Source organism: Acanthopagrus latus, chromosome 17, assembly GCF_904848185.1.
Source record: "Acanthopagrus latus isolate v.2019 chromosome 17, fAcaLat1.1, whole genome shotgun sequence".
NCBI lineage: Eukaryota > Metazoa > Chordata > Actinopteri > Spariformes > Sparidae > Acanthopagrus > Acanthopagrus latus.
In genome coordinates this window covers 14,076,919-14,099,130 of record NC_051055.1, presented here as the reverse complement: position 1 = coordinate 14,099,130, position 22,212 = coordinate 14,076,919, and the positions used below count along the sequence as shown (strand labels likewise).

Here is a 22,212-nt window from a genome sequence, read left to right as displayed (position 1 = left end):
ATATACATTATGTATGTATAGAGTCTATATCTGGGAGGTAAACAGTCCATAATCTGCCTGTTTGTTCATCTGCTCTCCGCTCTGAGAGCTCTCTGTACGTCGGTGTTTGCCCCTCTCAGCCATACTGTGCACTCGGGGACAGCCAGACACATCAGTAAACATGTGTCTCCACAGCGCTGCAGCAGCAGGGGTTCTGTACACAGTGTGTATCACCTGGCTGTTGTATCTGATGCTGAAGAGGACACAATGCCAGGCCCCTTCCCTCTTTGTGTTCTGGATCCAACACTTCATCACAAAGAGCAAATCTGGTTACCATTACAGCTCGGGACACAGCTGCAGTTAATCTCATTTTGGTTGAGTTCTAATAAAAGTGTAAGTATTAGGACCAGTGGTTGAACACCTGGTCCGTTTTGGCAAGGAGGGTTGTGGAGCTGCGGTCATCAACATTGGCCCAAATCACACTGAGCTCTGAGTCAACCCAGATTCATAAAAAAACAAAACAAAAAAAAAACATTTACGTAACTCAGAGTTGAACTGGACTGATGCTAAAGAGGCCAGGACTGACCTCGTTCACACTGACAGGAGTGTACAACCTGTCTTATACACATCGTTTTCAAAATGTTGTATTTGTTAAACAATGCCACTCAAATGAGGGCTGGTAAATTGTTTCTATTTTTTCAGTCTTACTTTGTCGACAGTGATATGTTGGGGTTCCTTTCTTGTGACAAATGTAATTATTGTGAGTTGCTTTGGACAAAAGTGTCTGCTAAATGCCCCACGTGTAAATTGTAAATGAGCGGTGAAGGATAACTTTACAGATTTAACACATGACATTTTGTTTAACGGTCTTGGGGAGTTTAACTGCACATGTGAAAAAGGTAGTATGAAGCCTTTTCTGGCTCCAGAGGAGGCTGCATGTAATCTAATAAATTGCCTCCAGTGATGTCACTCAGTTGCTAAATTGCATTGTGGGGAATGTAGGCACCAGGTTTTCAAAGAATGATCTGTTATACTACTGGAATCAGAGATTTCAAAATCTGATACCTGCACTACCCACAATCCAATTTAGCCACTGACTGACATCACTGAAGGATATCTGTCACATTGCATCATTGCAGCTTCCTCTGGAGCAATTAAAGGCTTAATACTACTTTTTTCACATATGCAGTAGAACTCCACAAGACCTGTAAACACACTTCAATGTGTGAAATGAGTAGAGCTGTCCTTTAATCCTGTTCCTGGGGATACAACCTACAAATATATCCAAGCATATAATGTATTATGTATTTGCCTGTAATGCGTGTGCGATCTACAGTGTCAGATTTCACTTCCTTTTTTACACCTTCAAGATGAACTCTTGACCTCACCTTGTGCAGGATATCAGGTCTGTCTTGACATACAGCCCAAAGATTTTACAGCCATTGTTCCTAAAGATGCTGATAGAAAATCTTGCCCACCCATCAGTCACCAAACTGCTCATACATTCAGCATCTGGTTAACTCTTCTTAAAGGTTTGTATCGCATTTAATGGGGAAATAATTGTGCCTTTTACCAGAACACTCCTCCTAACAGTGTCTGCATAATACATCAGAAAAGATAATAAGCTATTGACAGAACTGGGTCAATGACCAGAGGCAGAATCATGATGAATTATTCCCTTTCATCTTTGTGGGCTAGGAAATATGAATGCCACTTGTGTGAATGGCTTTCTTCTGTGCTGTTTAAATGGTATAATCTGCTCTAGAGGCCTGCCTCTGTGTATTTGATGTGAGGGCCGGCTGAAGTGAAAGACACTTTGGCCTGGATTTGCACCTGAAAGCGCTCATCCTCTTGTTCCCTGTTTGATTATGACAGTGTACTCCGCTCGACAGTTTTTGGCTTTAAAAAAAAAAAAAACAACAAAACAAAACAAAACAAAAAAAACAAAGTTGTTTGCTTTTCTTTCTCTGCACGCTCAGACATCTCTCCGGTGCTCGCAAACACTCCCACACGTTTCCAAAAGCTGGTCCCTCCGCATCAGATATGCTCTCGACAATTTAGCGGTGAGCAGAGCAAGAAAATGTAAATGACTTTCGTGTTCATTAATTATGCTATAAAAATGTAAATTGCTTTGGTGACAAAAATGCAAATGGGACTAAGATAAAAGTCTCTTGTGCCAAAGGAGGATGCATGAAAGATTTATTTTCTCAAAATGTGGCTCTTTTTTATTCAGGAAAGCAAAAGGAGGTCCTGTTAGCGGCTCCTGGCTGGCCTTCAGCTGCTCACCGCTGCTGGATCAGACACCATTAGTATGAAACACCGGCTCACACAGACAACCGGCTTAATTAGAAGTTGAGGATTTGGTACGTGCAGCCTCATAGCCACAGCGTTCAGGCTCCTGTTTTACATCTGCGAACCCACTGTCTGTCTCAAGCAGCCGTGCCACCAATCACTGCCAGGACTCATCACCACAGCAACAAAACGGTGGAGGAAATGCTGGAGATTGTTTTGTCGATAATAACAATAAAACTAATAACATCATCATCTTTACAGTTGTGTTCAGTGTCTCCGCCAGGAGTACTGCAGGGGATCAGAACAGGCACAAATATTCATAACGATGGTGTGTTCAGGTCCTGTCCGCAGCGGCCCTGTCTGTCAGAGAGCATCACACAGCTGCAGGATGGAGTTGCTCCCACTTTCGTTTCTCCTCTGAAGTAACCTGGAACCTGCTCGGTCGAAGAGTGGCAGAGAAAGCGTGAAATGTGGGCACCGTGGCACAGAGAGATCAGAAGATACAGAAATGGATTTGATGTGTCTATTAGATTTGAGGCTTTGAAGCCAAGGATACAAAACAAAGGGCACTCCAAGTTTTTAATGCATCAGGAGGAGTGCTTTACAAAGGCAACATCTCCTCTGTGGCTCTGAAGGGAGGTTTCTGAAGCCTGAGAAGGTTTACCTTGCACATTTTTTTTTACTATAAATCCTCTGTTACACACTTTGAAACAGAGTAGATGTGGGCATTTGGAGTTTGACCCGTACTGAATGTCTTTTAGAAATCTGTTTCACGTATCACTCATATGAGTCACAGCTTAATGGAAGTGTAACGCTGACTCACTGTGGATGCCCTGCTTTAAGTATATGATAAGTAACGTTTCTGCATTAAATGTCTAAAAATGTCTTGCCCTTTCATTTATGTTCAGTTGGGTCATGTCCTTACATCATCCTAAATGTGTCCAGCAATGTTCAAACCCTGACAGATCTATAACTGACTCGAAAAAAAGGCAGAATTTCATGTCAGTGTCGCTGTAACTTCCAGGAGAGAGACGCTGACTTCTGGTCTCACTCTCGACTAGAACACTGGCCTCCTTAATAAAAGTCCAGTGTCTTGTGCAATCCTTCCACCCCAATCCCGTCCCCCTGCCGCACACAACTTTTCCTCACTTCCTCCTCTACAGTGTTAAGATGTTTTGGATGACGATTTTAATGATAATAGTAGCTTGAGTGTTATTATTGCATCCATGTAGCCAGGACATTTTATTCATAGCCCAAAATCCCCAAATCACATCACCTCAGTGGGCTTTAAAATCTATACAGTGCACGGCCCCCTCTGTCCTTACATCCTCGATTTGAGCGAGACAAAACTCAAATCAAATCAAATCAAATCAAATGGAAGAAACCTCAAGAGGAGCCAAAGGGGAGGAGGGATCCAGTACCAGTTTAGCAGCAGAAATACTGTGTGGATTGATCTCAATCGATAAAGGGAATTGTTTGAAATCGAAGTTGCTGTCAAATATGTGTAGTGCCTTAAAAGTAACCAGGTCACTATTTGAAACGTAGCTGAATGGAAATATAAAGTAAAGAACAAACTAGAAATGCTCAAATTAAGGGCACCTCAAAGTTGAGTCTTGTACTTAAGTGAATGTGCAAAGTTACTCTCGTATAATCCCACATAATCACAAACTAAAAAGTTAGCCTCTCTATCTAATTGTTAACCTTCATGTGAGAGCAATTAAAATGCTAATGAACACATCTAGAAATACAATTGTTACCTCAGGACATAACAAGTTGACAATTTAAAAACCTTCATATCTTAATAAGGCTGCCACACAAGCCTTTTCTTACAGCAGGTTTGAGTGCATCTTGGAGACCACGGAAGGCTCTGCAGCTCTGACGAGTTGTTCACTAATTAGTTACCCTAATTGCTACGGAGCTGCTCTGAAATCAGGCGAAATGTGTACTTTTTTTGTACAGAGCAGCCTGTCTGATGAGTGAAAGTCATGCAGCGGTGCAGGAAAAACTAGAACAGGAGACGTCGGGACGGGCTGCCAGAACAGATTCTGTGAGATCTCGTTCCAGCTCTCCTCATCATCTCCTCGGCACCATCATGTTTCTCCCCAAGGCCTTTGTCCTCCGTGAGAACAGATAAGTGAAGGACACATGGTACTGTCAATGTGAAATAGGCCCTGGAAATAACATCACACTTATCAGGCTCTCTGGACCTCGGTCAGAGAGCCATCAGCCGGCTCCTCGCTGCTCTCCCAGAGCTGAGATGGTGTGAGATTGCTTCTCGGTGGCACCAGCAGCCTACTTCTCATTGGAGCGGATGTGGATTGTGAATCACACACCCGTCCGCTGAAAGGGCACCTTGGACAGGTGAAGACACATCAGCCCCCCCTACACATCACCACCACCACCTTCATCTGCCTTCTACCAAACACATTACTGCTGCGGCTGCTCCGTGCGGTCGTTTGTCATCTGGTTCTCCGCTGGTGAAATGCAATCGTCCTCCAAAAAACAGGGAGATTACCATGGGTTGTTTTTCATGGTGGGAAACGGGTAGGCGACCGTGGGTGGAAAAAGAGGATGATTGGTTGCTTTCAAAAGTGATTTGTTTGAAAAACAACAGAGGTACCTGAGACTCCAACGCAATGCAGCCGTCTAGAAATGCACAACTTCAGTGCAACTAAAAATAAGATTCAAAGGCTGCCATTAAGCTGAGGAACGATGCCATGTTTTTATTATTTTTTAATTTTTTTATTACTGTTAATTAGAGTAGAATATAAAGAGGTGGAACAGTGAGACAAAGCTGGCACCCAGAGAGAGGACGAGCCTTTCACAGAACTGATTCCACGTTTTATTTCAGCGTTTCGTTTCCCCACAGACTTCCAGCAATAAACTGGCTTTGCTCGCTCAGACGCTCCCCCGGGGGACACGGAGCCTCCATCTGCTCCTGTTATATGATACCCATCATTTTTCCTTACATATCACATTGTTAAAGGACCATTATTTTACTTTTTAAAGTGCTGACCCGGGGCAGACCTCACGGCATCTAATAAGGAGACACATTTTGTTGTTATGTTATGTTGTTACGTAAAAACACATTTGTGTCAGCCTCTGATAATGACGGGACAGACAGTCAATGAGTTTTGGTTCTTTCTGTGGTGTTACTGGTCTAAAGTGGATGGTATCAGTTAGAGGAGGACGACATGACGTATTTTGTGCACCGACAGTTGTTAGTTGTTTGTAACCTCCGCCAAGGAGGTTAGGTTTTTGCCTGTGCCTGTGTGTTGATTTGTTAGTTTGTCGGTTGGTTTGTCAGCGGGATTACAGAAGAGCGATAGAACGGATTTCGACTAGACTTGAGCGGAGGATGGCCGAGAATAGACCCCATTAGCTTTTGGTGCTGATCCGGATAAAGGGACGGATCTAGGTTATTTTTTTTCATCTCACTTTGTGAAGGGGCTTTTTCTAACATTTTCACCAATTTCTCAGGATATAATGCTTGGATATTGTTGAAATAAATGTGTCGTGTTGGTATGTACGAGAACAATTTCATGTGGGTCCAAATACAAATCTGAGTATCTGGAGATCTGAATATGTTTAGATTGGAGTGTTGGAGCCTTGACTGAGGTGTGCAATCTACTGTATGCTATTCTAATTTTGCCACTTTGATTACTTTACAACAGCTGTAGAGATACAAACAGGGAATACATGGAGAACATCATGCACAATCGAATCGCTTGAATAGATGTTAGCACTACACAACTACTTTTCTACAAACCACAGATAAGTTCAAGTTGTATGTTGCAACTTTATGTTTGTTTAGGTTCAGGTATCTATTTCTCTCTTGTCATAACACTACGCTCATGCTTAAAAAACAAAAACACTTGGCCATGGAAAACATCATAGTTTGAAATACGTCTTTTGGTCTCCTCAAAAATATCCAGTGGTGTCGTGCTTACAAATACAGCAACGCATACTTTAACTGAGGGCGACAATTTGGCAGACTCTTTGCATGTCACCGCTTCAGGTGCTTCGTTTGTGTGACACAGTAAAAGTATAAAGTATCCAGCATATTTGGACAGACCATCGGGAGCCACTGACTTGCTCTGTGGGCCACCTGAGCATCCTCCTCCTCAGGGAGCGGAGTACAAGCACTTGTTTTCTCTCATTTCTAGCACTTAAAGCACTGCTTTACGGAGTAAACAAATATATAGATATAGATATAACCTGTTAACTAGTGACCTTAAGAGGTGCTGGAGGAAAAATTTCCACTTTAGACAGAGCAGGCAAAGCCACTTTAATTGGCTCTAGATTCATATACACCGAGTGATAGAGAAGAAAACAAATAAATGTATTTTGCAAAATGTGGAAGTATTCTGTAGAGATGACCCATTAGTCATTGTCCCCTTCCTTCAGTGTTTCGCATCTGTGCTTGTGCATGTAAAAGGTCTCGAAAATTGAAAAGGTCAAAGTCAGCACCAACAGACGCTCCTCCCTCCCACAGAAAACACTGGTCCAGAAACGCCTCATCAGTAGTGAAACCTTGAATTCAATGACACTAGCAGAATTTTTGCTTAGTGGCTAGTTTTGCACGTAAGAATTGACCCTGCACAGCTGTTCTGGCTGTACTGTTGGCATTGCCGGCTCAGCCATGTGTGAGCTGACCAATCAGAGCAGACAAGGTCTTCAGGAGGGGGCTTTAAAGAGGCAGGAGCTAAAACAGAGCATTTCAGACAGAGGGCGAATACAGTGCTGCAGCACGGGACAGCACGAGATAACTGATGTGTTTTTTGTGAACTGAAGCATGGAAACTTGTTCTTGTGGTAACCAAAAATATAGATATGATCCTGAAGCTGGGCATAATGCATCTCCTTTTTATTTTAAAAATACCTGCATTTGTTTTTCCCCCAAACCTGAACCTTAATTGTTCCATATGAATTCATAAATACTGAATCTAATAGAGAAAGATGTCTGTTTACTTCCTTCTCTTTACGTAGTTAACTCTTCTTTGTTCTTCTGAGGTCGCCTTTTCCTTCATGAAATAACAAACTAAATGCAGCCCTCAATCACAAAGATGTAAAAATGTATTTGTCATCACAAAACATGCTGTAGGATTATACGGTTCAATATGTTGGTTTTTAATGTATTTGAGTTGTCACATGCATGAAGGTAACATCAGTCACATCCCCAGTGCCTTTTGCTTCTTCAGATCTGCTGTAGTTCAAACAGTTATACTGACTCTAAACATGAAAGCACTTCATTGAAGGCTGACTAGAAAAAGTGACCTTCAAGCTAACCTCCTTTTTCCCTTCAATACACCTCTCTCATTCCTCATGTGAGTACAATTTGATTTTCCTTGCGTTGTAAGACCAAGTAGTTTAATGGTGTGGCACCAGAATGAAACTGAGTATCTCCTCTTAATTTGTCTGGAGTTTTTTCTTTTTTTTTGTCAGGATTTCAGAAGCACTTGCAATTTTGAACAAATAATGAAAGACCTTTCAGTAGCTCCATGAGCTACATTAACGATGAGGAAGTGAGTATCAGATTCATTCATCAGGGAGCCTCCCTCTGTATCTGCAGACAGATCTTTGGCCATGTGGAGAGTCAGTGTCTCAACTGTGTCAAAATCCCATTTCCCGATCTCATTCCTCCTCTTCAGCCACATCCTGTTGTGCCCTGAGCGGAGGCGCCCATTTAACTCTGATGTACGACAGCAGGCCGGAGCAGAGCCCCAGGTTTAGCTCGCTGACGTCAGGCTGAGGGACTCTTTCAGTCTCCTCATAATGATGATACCCCACCCTCCCTTTTCCTCCTGCACACTGGATCTGACTTCTTACTTACTTCGCCAGATCAAAGGTGAAAGCCACAGGGAGAGCTGGTGATGGAGATGTGGCTCTGATGAGATGCTGCTCACTCCTCCTCTTCTGAACCTCAGAGCTCTGTGATGAAGATGAGAGTGAGCGGAGGTGCTCTCTCAGTCGGCAGTCACTTTACGCTGGGAGCTGGCATCAGAGACCTTGTGCCTCATCTCAGAAATCAAAGCCCCTCCTTGGGATACTTGTAGAGCCGCTGGCGTTAAAATTGGGTCGTGTTTTATGGGAATACTCCTTTGACTTGAGTTGATTCACTTTAGCAAATATGAAATTAGATTATATACTTTTGACCCTAGAAGATACAAGGAATTTCAACACAATAAACAAGAAAGTTCTGGAGAGAATGCTGGAGAAATGTATTTTCTACGTCGTCCTTCATTTAAGATTATGTTTTTTATATTTTATTTACCATTAATAAAGGAAAAAGTTGAAATCTGTAAACCTAAACAATCATCTGTTTTTCTTTTATCATTGGTTCTGTCAATTTTCTTCTTATTTGTGTTGATCTAGCAGGAGAAAACAATATTCTGACACTTGGTGCAGTAATTTACCAAAAATTTTCCAAATCGATTTTTAGTGAAAAAAAATAGATTTAGATTACGTGGTTGCTAAGGTTGCAATGGAAAGCCTAGAATTAGTGAAATCACGGATCTGACACGCAAAACACACACACACACACACACACACACACACACACACACACACACACACACACACACACACAGAAGAGTGTTACATAGGACTGAAAGAAAAGTATCTTAAAACGTAGGTAGGCATATGAACTGTACAATGTCAACCAGAGTCCTCATACTTAAACGACATGGATTTGTCATTGTCGACGCACACCGTGTTGATAAAGTTTAGTGAAATCCAAGATGGCTGCGCACACTGCGAAGTCGTGATCCAGGAAAACAGGTCGTTCTCCACGTATTTCCCTCCTCGGCATGACAATTATAACATGGATTATTGTATTTATGTCATAACGAACACAACGCTGAAATAAAGGAGCAGAATATCAAACAGTAAGTAGTTTTTTTTGTGTGTACGTCCTCTCTTGCATCATGTAGCAAGCAAACATGACAGTTAACCTGGAAACAATAATTAAAAGACGTAAGTACATTAACATCATAAAGCTAATGTACATTAACATCATAAGCAGGTATTACGGGGGTTTGTTAAGACTTGTATTTGTAGTTAATAGAGGACTGACTGCTGTCTGGAGAGACCAGGAGGATACGTTTACAAGTCAATGTCATGCTAGTCGCTAGCAAAAGTAATATTTTTAAAAAATGCTGCCCTGTATGCGGAGACAGGTTGTTAACGACCTGTGCAAAGTGTTGACGTTAAATTAGCGTTGCATAGCCATGTTGCTACGTTATCACTTGTTTTCCCCTTAAAAACACGACACCTTAGTTTAATGTAAACTTACCTGTTATCAGCTTTCCTCCACGAAATTATGCATACAACATACGTGTGATCTCGACTGAGACGAAAGTCGATTAACAATAAACAAACCCATGAACTAAAAGACCAGTACTCCTTTTAGTTTATCAGAGGAGCCATGTTTAGAGAACTAAATAAACTAATATTTTACCCTAAATATGTCAGTATTGACATTGTGGTCATGACTGGTGGTGCTTTCAGGTGGTGTTTACACTGTAAGGGCTGCAGCTTATCATCATATTTGGCATCTCTTTGCTTAAAATTTCGATAACTTTTTGATTATCAAGTTATTTGGTCAAACAAATGTCTGAAAACTGTAAGTACAGTCAACTTACATACATTTAAAGGTGCAATATCATCATACTCAGAATTAACAGGTAGCAGCACATTATCAGAGTAATCGCTAACTGCTGCTAACTCTAGCTGCCGTTAGCCAGTTAGCTGTGCAGCTAACAGTACAGACTGTGAGTTTGAAGCACCAGGAAAATGTTGTTGTACACTGACAGTATAGTAGTGGTGGTGTGTAAAGGGGCTAGCTGTTGCTGGTTAGCATGCTAAATAAGCTTGAGCACAGTAAATAAACGTCATGACGTTAAAACTGTGTGTCCTTCTTATTGGTTGAACATTTTTTCAAGTTTGGATATTGTCAGCCACAATTTATATGTTATGCACCTTTAAACATTGCTCTCTGTAAGAAAAGTTGATTTTTGAGTCTCATTATTAACTCTGTCAAATCTTACAAATAGCACCTTTAAAGCAACAAATCTTCTCATAAAATGGATATTAGTTTTTTGTTTGAAAAATGTAAAATTTTTGGCTCTTTCACATGTTCCAACAACCAGAATCTCATAAAAGATCTAATCACACATCACGTTCTTGATGCAGTATCACCATATCACCTCGCTCTACCTAGAAGTGGGCATGTGTGTTTGCTGCAAGCACAAGTATGGTTTTTGTACTGATACCAAAATCACACTTTTTTTAAAATGAAGATTTCTTAAAATCTCCTTTTTTATTTGAAAATAATACAAACTCTCAATACCAAAATTCTCAAAGTGTTACATTTTGCCTCTCAAACAACCATAAGATTTTTGCCTGAAAAAATACAATTGAACATTGTCATTCAAAGACTTGGTTTGACAAACCCCAAGAATTTGACCAAATCATTATGGCAAGTGACACTTTTTGGTCAATACCCATGAAGTATTCAAGTTCAGTACCAACGCCCAGAAACTACAGATCTTCAGATGAAGCTTCAGCTGTCACCAGAGCCAGCTTCCTGTCTGCAGAAGTCCTCAGTCACTCTCTGCAGGAGAAAACCCGAATGGATGAGCCCAGTCACCATAGAAACATTTTTCTCAGTCTCTCGCCTCAGCCCACTCACTTGCACCTTCAGAGATGCACACAGCAACCTTGAGTGCTCGGCTCCCCCAGCCTCAGCCAGAGGGAGGAGCGTTGGCCACCGCGATGCTTATAGGTTATACTCAAGAGGATTCAGCGAAAAAACACATTCCCACAAGCAGGTGGGCGGTGGAGAGGAGAGGGGATGAGGGAGCACTTTTCGCTGGTTTTTACACTCATTAGGTGGGAAAAAAACTCAGAAGTATCCCTAGGAGATCAGTCCACCCCAGCCAGTGAAACCTTCAGGCTTCACACTTGAAGTTTCTTACATTGTTGTGACACATTTTCATCCAAAAACTCTGAGCTGAAACCCCTGTCTCATGATGTGACCGTTATTCTGCTTGTGAAAATTATTATTATTTTTTAAAATTCTTGTTAGTGATTTAAATTCAACAACAAAACCTGCTGGTCTCTCTCCTGCTATTTTGTTTCCATCCATCCTCACTCTTTCTCTACAGGAATCCTGTACTTTCATAATATCATAGAACGTAGAATAACATTGTGAATGAGTTCTCTGCAGCTTCAGCTAAACAGTTTTCCGTTCCCTCATTTACATCTTTATCTCAGTCCGGTGCATCAGGGCGTGCAGTTTATCACAGATATAAAGGCCTCACTGTCTGAGATCCAGATGCGTCACTGCTATGAAAATATTCTATTGATGGGTCAGGTTAGCAGTAGTTGTCCTCTGCTGCTGAGGAGGCAGAGACAGTACAGATTTCTCAGGTTACCTTGGAAACTGTGTTTATATACGTGTGTGTGTGTGTGTGTGTGTGTGTGTGTGTGTGTGTGTGTGTGTGTGTGTGTGTGTGTGTGTGTGTGTGTGTAAGACAGATTTAGGTCAAATTGTTTTTTTGTTTTTTTTTCTTACATGCAGTTGACTGTCTGACCTACATTTGGCCATGTGAACGTCTTTCCCAACTGCTGCCTTCACGCAGAAGCGACTAAAAATATTAGTTTTCTATCAAGTTGTTGAACTGAATCACTGTTGTTTATTATTCATAATTCTCCTAGATAATCCTCCTCCTGACATTCCTCTCATGCAGTATCTCTTCCTTTCTACCTGCAAGTAATTATAAAACTTGAGGCGCGCATTCTGAAAGCAGGGACGTCCATCCAGCTGATGATATCCCAGGGCTTTTAGCGTGATTAACAGCCTGTAATGCCAACAAAAAAAAAAAAAGATGTATGAACCCAGGGGGCGGATTTGACGCATTATTGAATAATTGCATATAAGTGGATTGAAAATGTCATTCTCACATCTGAGCGTGCAGGCGGTTTAATAAGAACAGCCTGGCCGGAGCCTGACAGTGAGGCCAGGCATAATCACTTCTCGCTGAATAAAGCTCTCATTTCACAAAAATCCTGCTGTTGTGTGAGTGACGCGGTGTAAAGAACACAGAGTGTGAAACAGCAGTGGTGACAGAAGGTCACGTGGAGAGCTGCAGAGACGAGCCGTCAGTCAGTCAGTCACATGTGCTCTTGGTGGGCCACCTGTTCATGCTGAAGGACGGAATGTTGCATTTTTAGAGCGTGAGGGGACTGCATAGGTACGAGTGATCATTATGATCTGCGTGGAAGCGTTTTAGTGCACAAGATGTTGTAACCAGGAGGAACTTTTTTGTGCTTTAAAGAAGCATAAAATCCCAAATGTAACTCTAAAGTCGAAAGGAAACTTGAGAATGATAAAGGTGAACCAAGGAGTTCTTGACGATAATTAGGTGCTACATAATTCACTTTCTATTTTAACCTTCAGTGGATTTATATCACAGTCATTAGTGTTACCTGATACTGGAATTTCTAGCCTTGATTTAGGTCAAATTGACAGTATTGACTCATAACCACAGGGAATCTGACAAACTGTTATCATTTCACGCTTCCTGATTGATCACCACCTGAAAAGACAATGGCCGGTGAAAGTCTGGATGGACATTGGGACATTTTTTTATATTAAAACAGCATATTTGATAACCTGTTAGACAACAGCTAAAGTCAGCATTCAACCCCTGTCTTACTAGATTTACTGTTGAATAGTGCTACATGATGTGATGTTGATTAAAAAATTAATTCTCAATATCAACACACATCTGGGACATATTTATTTAAGCCCGGAAGTGAAACACACTGGATGTAATCGGCAATCAAACGCCGATGTAAGTGAGGAAGTGGCTGAATGCTTTGTTCCTACCCATAAGAAAATGTCCGGCAAGCGAAGGTGGTCTATTCAATGAAAAATATCGATATTTAACAACATCGTGACCACCTGCCTCTCAGTTGACTTTGTCCGTCCCTGTTTTAGGTTCCAGAACCATGCAGGTGTCAGTGAGAAGGTTGCCTCTGTATCCACTGGGTGTTGTCCGGTCTGCTCTCCTGAGCCCATCACCTCGCCTCCTGTTCCCCGGCACCCGCACCCTGTTCAGTGAGACAGGAGTGTGGGAGAAAGAGTACCGGCCAGAGACCAGACGCAGAGTGGAAGAATGGTGGCACCCACGAATTATGGCGCAGTGGCGGAAGGATGCGCTGGAGGAAGTAAGAAGGCTGCAATGTTTTCTTACAGTGTTTCTCACGCTGACATCCTGATAATCTCAGTGGCACTCCATTTGTTTCAACTCATCACAGAGTTCAAGTCTTCACATGTAATATACAAACAGTACACTGTTTCCTCCTATGTAACAACCCACCCCAAGTATCATCTTGTCCGAACAACGGCCCCAAACCAAAAGATATTCAGTTTAGACTAAGATGAATCTTTGAAAACCAGCAAATCTTCATACTTGATGATAAATCACCAAATGTTTGGCCTTTCTGCCAAAAATTGACTTGAAAGCTTATTAGATCATCAGACTGGTTGCTGATTCATTTCAATAAATGCCTGCACTTTTGACTGTTGAGGGAACTCTTTCAGTACAGAAACAAGTGGCTGATTCGTGTTTACCCAAGTACTTTTAAGTGCAACTTCAAGGCACTTGTGTTTCCATTTTTATAAAACTTTACACTTTCACTCCAGCAGTATCAGAGTGGTAAACATTGGACTTTTCACACCACTATATTTATCTTACAGCTTTAGTGACTTTTCATCCCTGTCCAGTGAAAACTATCTCCAAATATTTTGAATTTAAATGATAAACTGAAGGATGAAGTCTCCCTTCATGGGTTGAGAAAATGTTCCCACTTCCTAAGCTGAACAAACTTGACTTAAAAGCTGTAAAATAAATAAATAAATAAATAAATAAATAAATTCCTGAGCTCATGAGCAGTTGACTCTATAGGCAGTTGAGGCTCAGGAGGTAGAGCGGGTCGTCCACTAATTGGGAGGTCAGGAGTTTCACACTGAACCCCAAATTGCTCCCAATGGCTGATCCAACAAGGTGTGTGTGTGTGTGTGTGTGTGTGTGTGTGTGTGTGTGTGTGTGTGTGTGTGTGTGTGTGTGTGTGTGTGTGTGTGTGTGTGTGTGTGCGTGTGCGTGCGTGTGCGTGCGTGTGCGTGAATGGATGAGCAAAGAAATATAGCCAGTATCTTTCCTGATGAGCAGCCTCTGCTCATAGTGTGCATAGGAACGGGTGACCATTGAGTGTTGTAAAGCACTTTGAGTGGTCGGTAGACTAGAAACACGCTGTATAAAAGTCCTTTACCACAAATAGTTGGTGCTCAAGGACCTTAAACATCTACAGCAGTAAAATGCGACATGCACAATGTTGCAGCTGTAATATTGCTCCATACACATCATCTATTATAATAGTAAATCTTTGACAGGGAACATTTTACTGCACAGTGAGTTCTGAATTGAGTGAATTCTACTTTTCATACTCAAAATAAACTGTATATTGTTCAGATCAAGTGTGCAAGTACGTGAATAACCCAATATTACAAGTATGTTAAAAAACAGTATGCAATGTCAATGCAAATGTACTGTAAACTATACAATGATCGATAAACATCTGTCAGGAGTGAGGGTCTGGTTCTCTCAGGGCTGATACCAATACTGATTGTTAGTAATCCAGGAAGCATAAAACTGATAATTGGAACCAATATACATCAACAAGGAAAATAATAGTATTCTTACTCTCGAAGTTGAGAATATCCATGGATGAAATGTTACCAACTACAATGTATTCAAGCACTGTGCTTGTGTACAATTTTGAGGTACTTTACATTTTCAGTGCTGATCAGCTATTACTCATGACATCAGATAGTATTGGGGACACTGAGACCTCAGGGTGCTGACCACTAACAGAGAAAGGAAGCTGCATCAGTGCAAGTAGTGCTTTTTATTTTATTTTTTTTTATCAGCAATCCGACACAAAAAACACCGATAATCGGCCACCTGCTGGTCAATACTGATGGATCAGTGAACGTAAATGTTGAAGTCATTAAAGCAGCTGTTGCATGAGCCAAGTGTTATCTTCTATCTGGACCAATCTGTTTATATATACAATGGAAACGCCTTGAGCCTTTTCCATAAAGATTGATTGATTGATTGTGTGGCCATTAACAGTTCGTCCACATGATTCCCATCTATAAGTGGCACTGGGAGCTCATCTCAGACCCGGGGCGCTCAATGATTATATACCCTAATGGTCTGAGCGCGCGGCCGTCTGGGACGGACCGACAGTGATTAAGTGCATTCACGACAGCCCTGCTCCTAATTAATTTATTGAAAAATTCATGACTCAGGTTTCCTGCAATCATGTATGGCTGGGTGTAACTGGTACTTAACTGTGTTGCCCTGGTAACAGTGTTGTGACTGTAAGCCATCCATTATCAGCGCTGCCGCAGTTCAGATTCTGACACTATAATCAGAAACTGTTAGAGGCTGGTACGGTAATGTAGAAGTAAGTCAGCGCTCTCGCTCTGAGCGTGATGAGCTATTATTCCTGTCCTGACCTCATCAGGTTAATGTACTGTCTTTTATTCTCATTCAGAGGCCAAACTGATGCTGTTATTACAGTGTCTCAGGATTCAAATAAACTTTCATGGTCTTTTCCAACAGCTCTGTGCATAATTTTAACTTTTGTTGTTCCGCCAGGATTCCAAAAGGAAGAAGTTCTACGTCCTCTCGATGTTTCCGTACCCATCTGGGCGCTTGCACATGGGCCACGTGCGAGTGTATACCATCAGCGACACCATCGGACACTTCCAGAGGATGAGAGGACATCGGGTATGTCTGCCTCTAGCACCTGTGTGTTTTCTTTCTTTTTTTTTTTAATAAACATTTTCTACTATCCTCAGAGAAACATGCAAGGTCAGAACACAAAGTAAAATAATCCCGGACAGCGCTAAAAATGGAAAGTAGTCACTGCCATTTTTTCTAAGATGATATTTTGAAACTGTAGTAAAAGCACAGTTTGAAAGAGGGTTAAAAAAAAAAATAACGAGGGCTAAATTTGTTTCAGTTGTTTTAGTTCCAGGGTCCTGGTATTGTACATTCTGGCACTCTGTCACGCTGCTGCTTCAGTGGACTCAAATCAAGGGTATAAAGACAGTAAATGTTGAAATGATAAACCCTTTACACGGCAGGCATTCTGACTTGTCAAAGCAGGAAAAGCACAAGTTGAATTTTCTTCCCTCAGTGATGGCGTTCTTTCCATGAAGTTGAGCTTCTTCCAGGGCTTTGGTATCGTGCATGCTCACCCACTGACATGGCCCACTGGGACATTTGAAGTTCCAATGAAGTGGCTAATGGAGTGCTATTTGTTTTGGCATAGTTTACCGGGAAACTTTTTAAAAATTGCCTCGATACTATAATTTTCCTCCGCCGTGGTTCTTAGAGGCCATGTGAGGTCCCGCTCCAGAGGCTTCATTGAGGAGCTGCTGGTTATCAGCAAGTTTGTTAGCAGTCACTTTAGCAACAAGTAAAGCTAAATGTCCAGAGCGGCCCGAGAGCACCAGAGGGAAAACCACGAACAAATCAAACATACCCAGATTCACCCAAATCACTGAATAATGTATTAGAGCAACAGTGAAACAGAAATGTACTTGTTGTTTGGGTGTCAGTATTTACAAATAAGTTTGTGGATCAACAAAACAGTTGTGTTATTTCCTGTTTGTAGATTAAGGAGTGACTTTGTGTGTGCTCACAAATATTTACTCGTCTTCTTGGGGAACAAAAACTGAACATATAGAATTTGACACAATAGGTGGCCAAGCTTTTAATGAATGCTCACATTTGCTTTGTTGTTTGTTATCTTTCCCTCACCACGAGTCTTTTCCCGTGGCTTACACAACACTGACTTTTCCTTTCCAAAAACCACAGAGGATGTGTCATCCTCATTCTGCAGACACACTTTGAGAAACTGTTTTGAAAATGATTTTGTTCCTGTGATATTGCCGGTAAAACCACACGCTCTAACCAGCGTGAGTGAGTCAGTCTTTCATTAAGAGTTAATGGAGCACTCTGTGTTACTTTATATTTTACCGTGATAACTCTCTTTTTTTCAGCTATCTGCTTTCAAACTGAAGGATGTGAATTAGGTACCATTAGTAACATAATGATAATTCTTCCTGGCACCACCGCCTTTCAGTTTAGTGTGACCACATTTTACATGTAATCAGATCTGACTGTGTTTGTTGTACATGTGTTTGATTCCTGCTGTGCTGTGTTGATTTATATGAATACAGTTTACACATATGCATCCTGTACAATACATTGCTGCATGCCGTACTGTACAATGATTTACATTTTATTTATGTATTCATATTGATATTATAAAATAGCAAACACCTCGTTTGTTTGTTGTCCTCTTACGGAGATGTTTTTCCTCTACAACAAAGTCATCCTTCACTTTGTTGGTTTAAATCATTGAAATCAAGTAAAATCCCTCGGCCCTCTGTGAGCAAAGATATTCTATGACACAGAGGAACTGTTTAACTCTTTCAAAATAAACTCGGATGAATAGAAAAAAAATGAGTGTGCTTGAAAGTGAGGAGTGCTTTCGCTGTTTCCAACCTGCTCTGATGAAGGTAAGGTGGAGGTAAAATCCATTCTCAACCTTGTTTCAGTGTTGCGGTCGATACTCAGCGCTCTGCTTGAGTCCAGTAAACAGGTGGTGTCGATGAAGCTGTGGCCAGTGTCGGACATGACGGTGACAACCTGCGTTCAGTTCTTCACTTGGTCTTTGTCCTCTGGCCGGTCCACCCCGTCTCGCCCCTTTAAGACAAACTTGTCCTTTTCTCCCCTTACCTGCAGAGAGAATCCATTCTGCCGCTGTCTGCTTGCTCCCCAAACAGAAACACGGTTTCACATGAATGCCAGCTACTTCCTGCCCAGGAGTGCACTTTTCTCTCAGCATCTGTCAGGAAGTGAGCCTTGTTCCGCCGCATGCACACAGTCTTCTCCACTCACTAGTTAATTAAAGAAAGAACATTCTGTCAATGGGCTGTTTCATCTGTAGGACTGTAAAATATAAGTCTGATACTCAAACTCAACATTTCCTCTTGTTTGATATCATATCAATGGATTGTGACCAAAATCTCATTAATGGCTCAATGATGGAGCTCTGTCCCCCTGCAGAAATGTGCATTTAATGTTCTCGGATCAAACTGGCTTCTTTCTACTGAACATGCTGTCCAAAGGGTTAAAGTGTCTGCCGTTCACTTGGCAGTAAGGCTTTGCTAGGTGCAATAAGGGATAGTACATGAGACGTTTCTATGCGGGAGAACAAAGAGCCTGTGACTGATTTTAGAAAACGACAATGAGGTCAAAACAAAAATGTCTTGCTGTAAATAATAAATGTGTTAAGAATGATGAATGATGAATGGTAGACAGCAGACAGTAAAACAGCCTGGTTGATTACAGAAGCAGCGCTGTCTCAGTAAAGTTTGTCAAATCAACTGACAGTTTATTGCTCTATTTTACAACTTACATCACTTTCATAATTAAGTCCTTTGCATTTTTAATTTTCACATCCATTTTTGTCAATTATTTTTTGCCATGCCCTCCCTCGAAGCCACTCCTCATATTTATTCATTCTTATTTTGAAGATGTATAAAATAAGATAAATTAATATCCATGTTAGGAAAGAAGTAAAAGAATAAAAACATTTTCTAGTCCTATCCCCTTTTGTCCATTTTTATCCATAGGCTTTTTATTGTAGAATGAAGACTCAACTATCCACTGCTAGTGTCCACGACCTCGGTAATAAATGACTAATGCAAGACGGGTAAAATGAATAAAACACGTGTCTATTTTTCATCATATAACCACAGTTTTCATCAAATTGGCTTGAAACTAAACATACTGTATCTGTTGAGGATAATTTATCGTTCCTTTTTTCATTTCATGTGCATTTTCATCACCTCCAGTGTTATCCGCCTATTTTTCTTACTTCCGCTCCTCACTGTTGACAAACTAAATTCTCTTAACCTTCACTATGTTTTGTTTGAGTGATTAAAGACATTTTTAGACATGTAGGAAAATCCAAGGAGTCACCTTCTTGCTGAGAGGAGATCGATACCTCTCTCGTGTCTCATGTACAGAAAACACAAATCTGGAGCATTAGCATAAAGACTGGAAACAGGAGGAAATGGCTAGCTTGTGCCCAGCCCATATAGGTTTTTCTTTGGATTTAATGAAGCTGTTTAATTAGCTTGTAGGCAGATTTTGTTACCTTGGATCAGAGGCAGCTATGAGCTAATGCTGCATTCAGGTGCTCTTTGGATGATCCCAATTCCGAAGCTGGAAAGTCGTTTTTTTACCTTCAGTGTGTTCATGCATGTCATGTTTGAGCATTTGCTTTGCATTTTATCGCTCAGAGTGTTTAAGCTACATGTTGACAGCTGTTTCCAGGATTTGGTTGACAAGGAAGCACAAAGGAAATGATACAATGACGGTCCAAATTTCTTACCGTCAACCCGGTATTTACTTTCGTCCGCGATGTTTCAGCATCATACGACGTCAGCTTGGCAAATTTTCTCTCACTTCCGAGTTGTTGTTCTGAATTGAGAGGGCAATCACGTGAATTGTTCCAGTCAGAAACACATTTTTACGATAATTCCAACAGCACATTAATCGGTTGATCAACTGCAAATGTTTTAGCATGCAGCCCTGAGAGTGACACCAATCTGCTCATGTACCTTTGAGCTTGAAAGTGAAGCGATCCCACCACTGAAGCTGCTGTGAATCAAAAGATGTGTTTCCTTAATTTGAGTGAAATAACCCTTTCCTGATGTAAATGACGTCTCATTTTGAAGTCATGCTCTTCTCATTTTCGTCCTTCGCTCTGTTGTTACTTATGCGCGCAGGCTCTTGGGTAAAATTTTGCAACGTAAATGGCAAAAGTAGTTATGTTGTAGAATAATGAACATGAGTGGAATTGTGAAGCAGTTAATTTGGTTTGTATCAATTAGCATGATGAAGAAAAAAAAAAAAAAAACAACAGGCAAATGCTGGAGTCGCATTTCAAAGCTGCCACAGATGGAGAGAAGCTTCTAGCTGGAGCTGTGTGGGCGGATACTTGCATGTAGCCGAGTGGCTCCACATTCACAAAATCAGTCTCCCAACACTCCTGTCCTGGTAGTCATCGGCGTCAGGAGACCCGAGCTGTGGATTGATGTCGCTGTGTCAGGTTGGCACTGACTTGCTCCACATTGCAGTGGACAGATTGGCGTAAACTGTGCCTACACGGACTCCCACGTCCATCTTCCACTGCCTCTTGTCACACTGAAGTGTGCTGGGAGTCTCTGTGATAACAGGTTGGTAAAGAGACGGACTGGTATTCATGCTGTGTGGACATAAGGATAAGTGGAGCTGAAGCTATTCACGGTGAAGAGATCATTTGCTTCTGCCTCTTTGAAAGCAGCCTGTCCATCATAGCTGCTCCCTCCAGCATCCCCTCATGAATACCGTCTCACTTACCGGATTATTTACATCGAATAAACAACATAGTTAACCTATCCATCCTAATGAGGCACGTGTTTCTTTTTTCTGCTTTGTTAGGCTATCTTTGGCTCGCACTCAGCGTGCCTGTATTTCTTCTGAGCAGTCACACCGGTCCGCTGTGCTGAGCGCTCTTAGCCTAATACCATCCAGCACTCGGCTTTACAAATGAGGCCCATGCAGTTACCAAGGATACCAATTCGTCTGAAACATCAGACCCGTTAGAGTCCGTACAATGATCCTCTCCAGTCCTCGACTCCTTGTCACTCTGCTTCTCCTCTACTTTGCTCACGCCTTCCACTACTGTGCCTTTATCTCGTCTTTCTCGCAGCGAGCAGAAGCAGGCGAGCTAAAGGGGAAAATGGGACGTCGTCTTTAATAGGCGATGATTTATGTAGAGGAGGGTGTGTTTTTGATGATGGCAGGAGTGCGGATGTGGACACAAAGTACAGAGGGGATGGAGGGAGACGGCAGGCAAAGAGGGAAAGTGACAGTGGATTGTGATGTTGTTTAGGAAATGACGAAGTAATTTGCATCAAGCTGGCTGGTAGAAAAACTGTCACCTCCCAATTTTCTCTTCAAAGCCTCACCTTGCTGCCTTCCACTCATTTAGACATTATGTAACTGCTGCAGCTACATGAAAATTGCGGTTAATCTGCGTGCATTTACCACAATGTGTTATGGAGTCGAGAGCACAGCAGGGATAACACATTATAGAGGTCACCACATGCTGCAGTTAGTGGAGCACAATGGTGTTTAAGTGAATGCATTAGAACCACCATGTAACATTTTCATTCTACTGTTACTTTTTGAATGCGTAGACAGTTGTTGCGTCATTTGAAGTCCGTCTTCACCCAAATATGAGTTTTTCTGATCTGTGCAGTGTGATGCATGCTCAGAGTTTGTAGGGGGAAAATTCCTCTGTTTTCTCCTTCGATCTGAGTTTAAAGGGAAAGTTCACCCCCAAATCAATAATACATATTTTTTTCCTTTTACCTCCTGTCTATTTATCCATCCTGATTGTTTTGACGTGAGCCGCAGAGTTTTGGAGATGCCTGCTTTCTCTGTAATACAATAGAACTACACGGTACTCATTTTTAGCATGTGGGGCTCAAAGTACCCAAAAAACATTCAACAGCAATGTCACTTTATCAGAAATCATGACAATTCTCTTTTCATCAAACCACATCCACCAAACGTGTCACGCCGCACAAAGGATGTGTGCATCTCCTCATGGACATCAAGCTCGTGCTCTTGATATTAGCTCAGCTTAGTTGGCTATAGACTTTACTTGGGCGACCTCTCCAATCCATTTTGTTGTTTTCTAAAAATGTATAAGATGCCCCAGATGACAACTTGAA

At 41.5% G+C, this 22,212-nt stretch overlaps 1 protein-coding gene and 2 long non-coding RNA genes across 3 annotated transcripts in view; 2 read left to right on the top strand and 1 right to left on the bottom strand.

Annotated features, from left to right (window-relative positions):
• Nucleotides 1-93: 93 nt before the first annotated feature.
• On the top strand, nt 94-2,523 carry LOC119006731. The gene is made up of 3 exons (XR_005070876.1): nt 94-1,511; nt 1,959-2,042; nt 2,213-2,523. It is a non-coding gene; the product is annotated as an uncharacterized LOC119006731 (long non-coding RNA).
• A 6,444-nt stretch (nt 2,524-8,967) lies between these two features.
• The window catches only part of lars2 (leucyl-tRNA synthetase 2, mitochondrial), a 35,325-nt gene continuing 22,080 nt past the window's right edge, over nt 8,968-22,212 (top strand). The window contains exons 1-3 of the mRNA XM_037075220.1: nt 8,968-9,157; nt 13,276-13,505; nt 16,004-16,135. Coding sequence (XP_036931115.1) covers nt 13,287-13,505; nt 16,004-16,135 — 351 coding nt within the window. The 5' untranslated portion in view covers nt 8,968-9,157; nt 13,276-13,286. The remainder of the gene's footprint in view (nt 9,158-13,275; nt 13,506-16,003; nt 16,136-22,212) is intronic.
• On the bottom strand, nt 16,151-21,180 carry LOC119006480. Its single transcript, XR_005070814.1, has 3 exons — nt 20,050-21,180; nt 19,821-19,909; nt 16,151-18,318 (listed from the first exon to the last, which is right to left on the bottom strand). It is a non-coding gene; the product is annotated as an uncharacterized LOC119006480 (long non-coding RNA).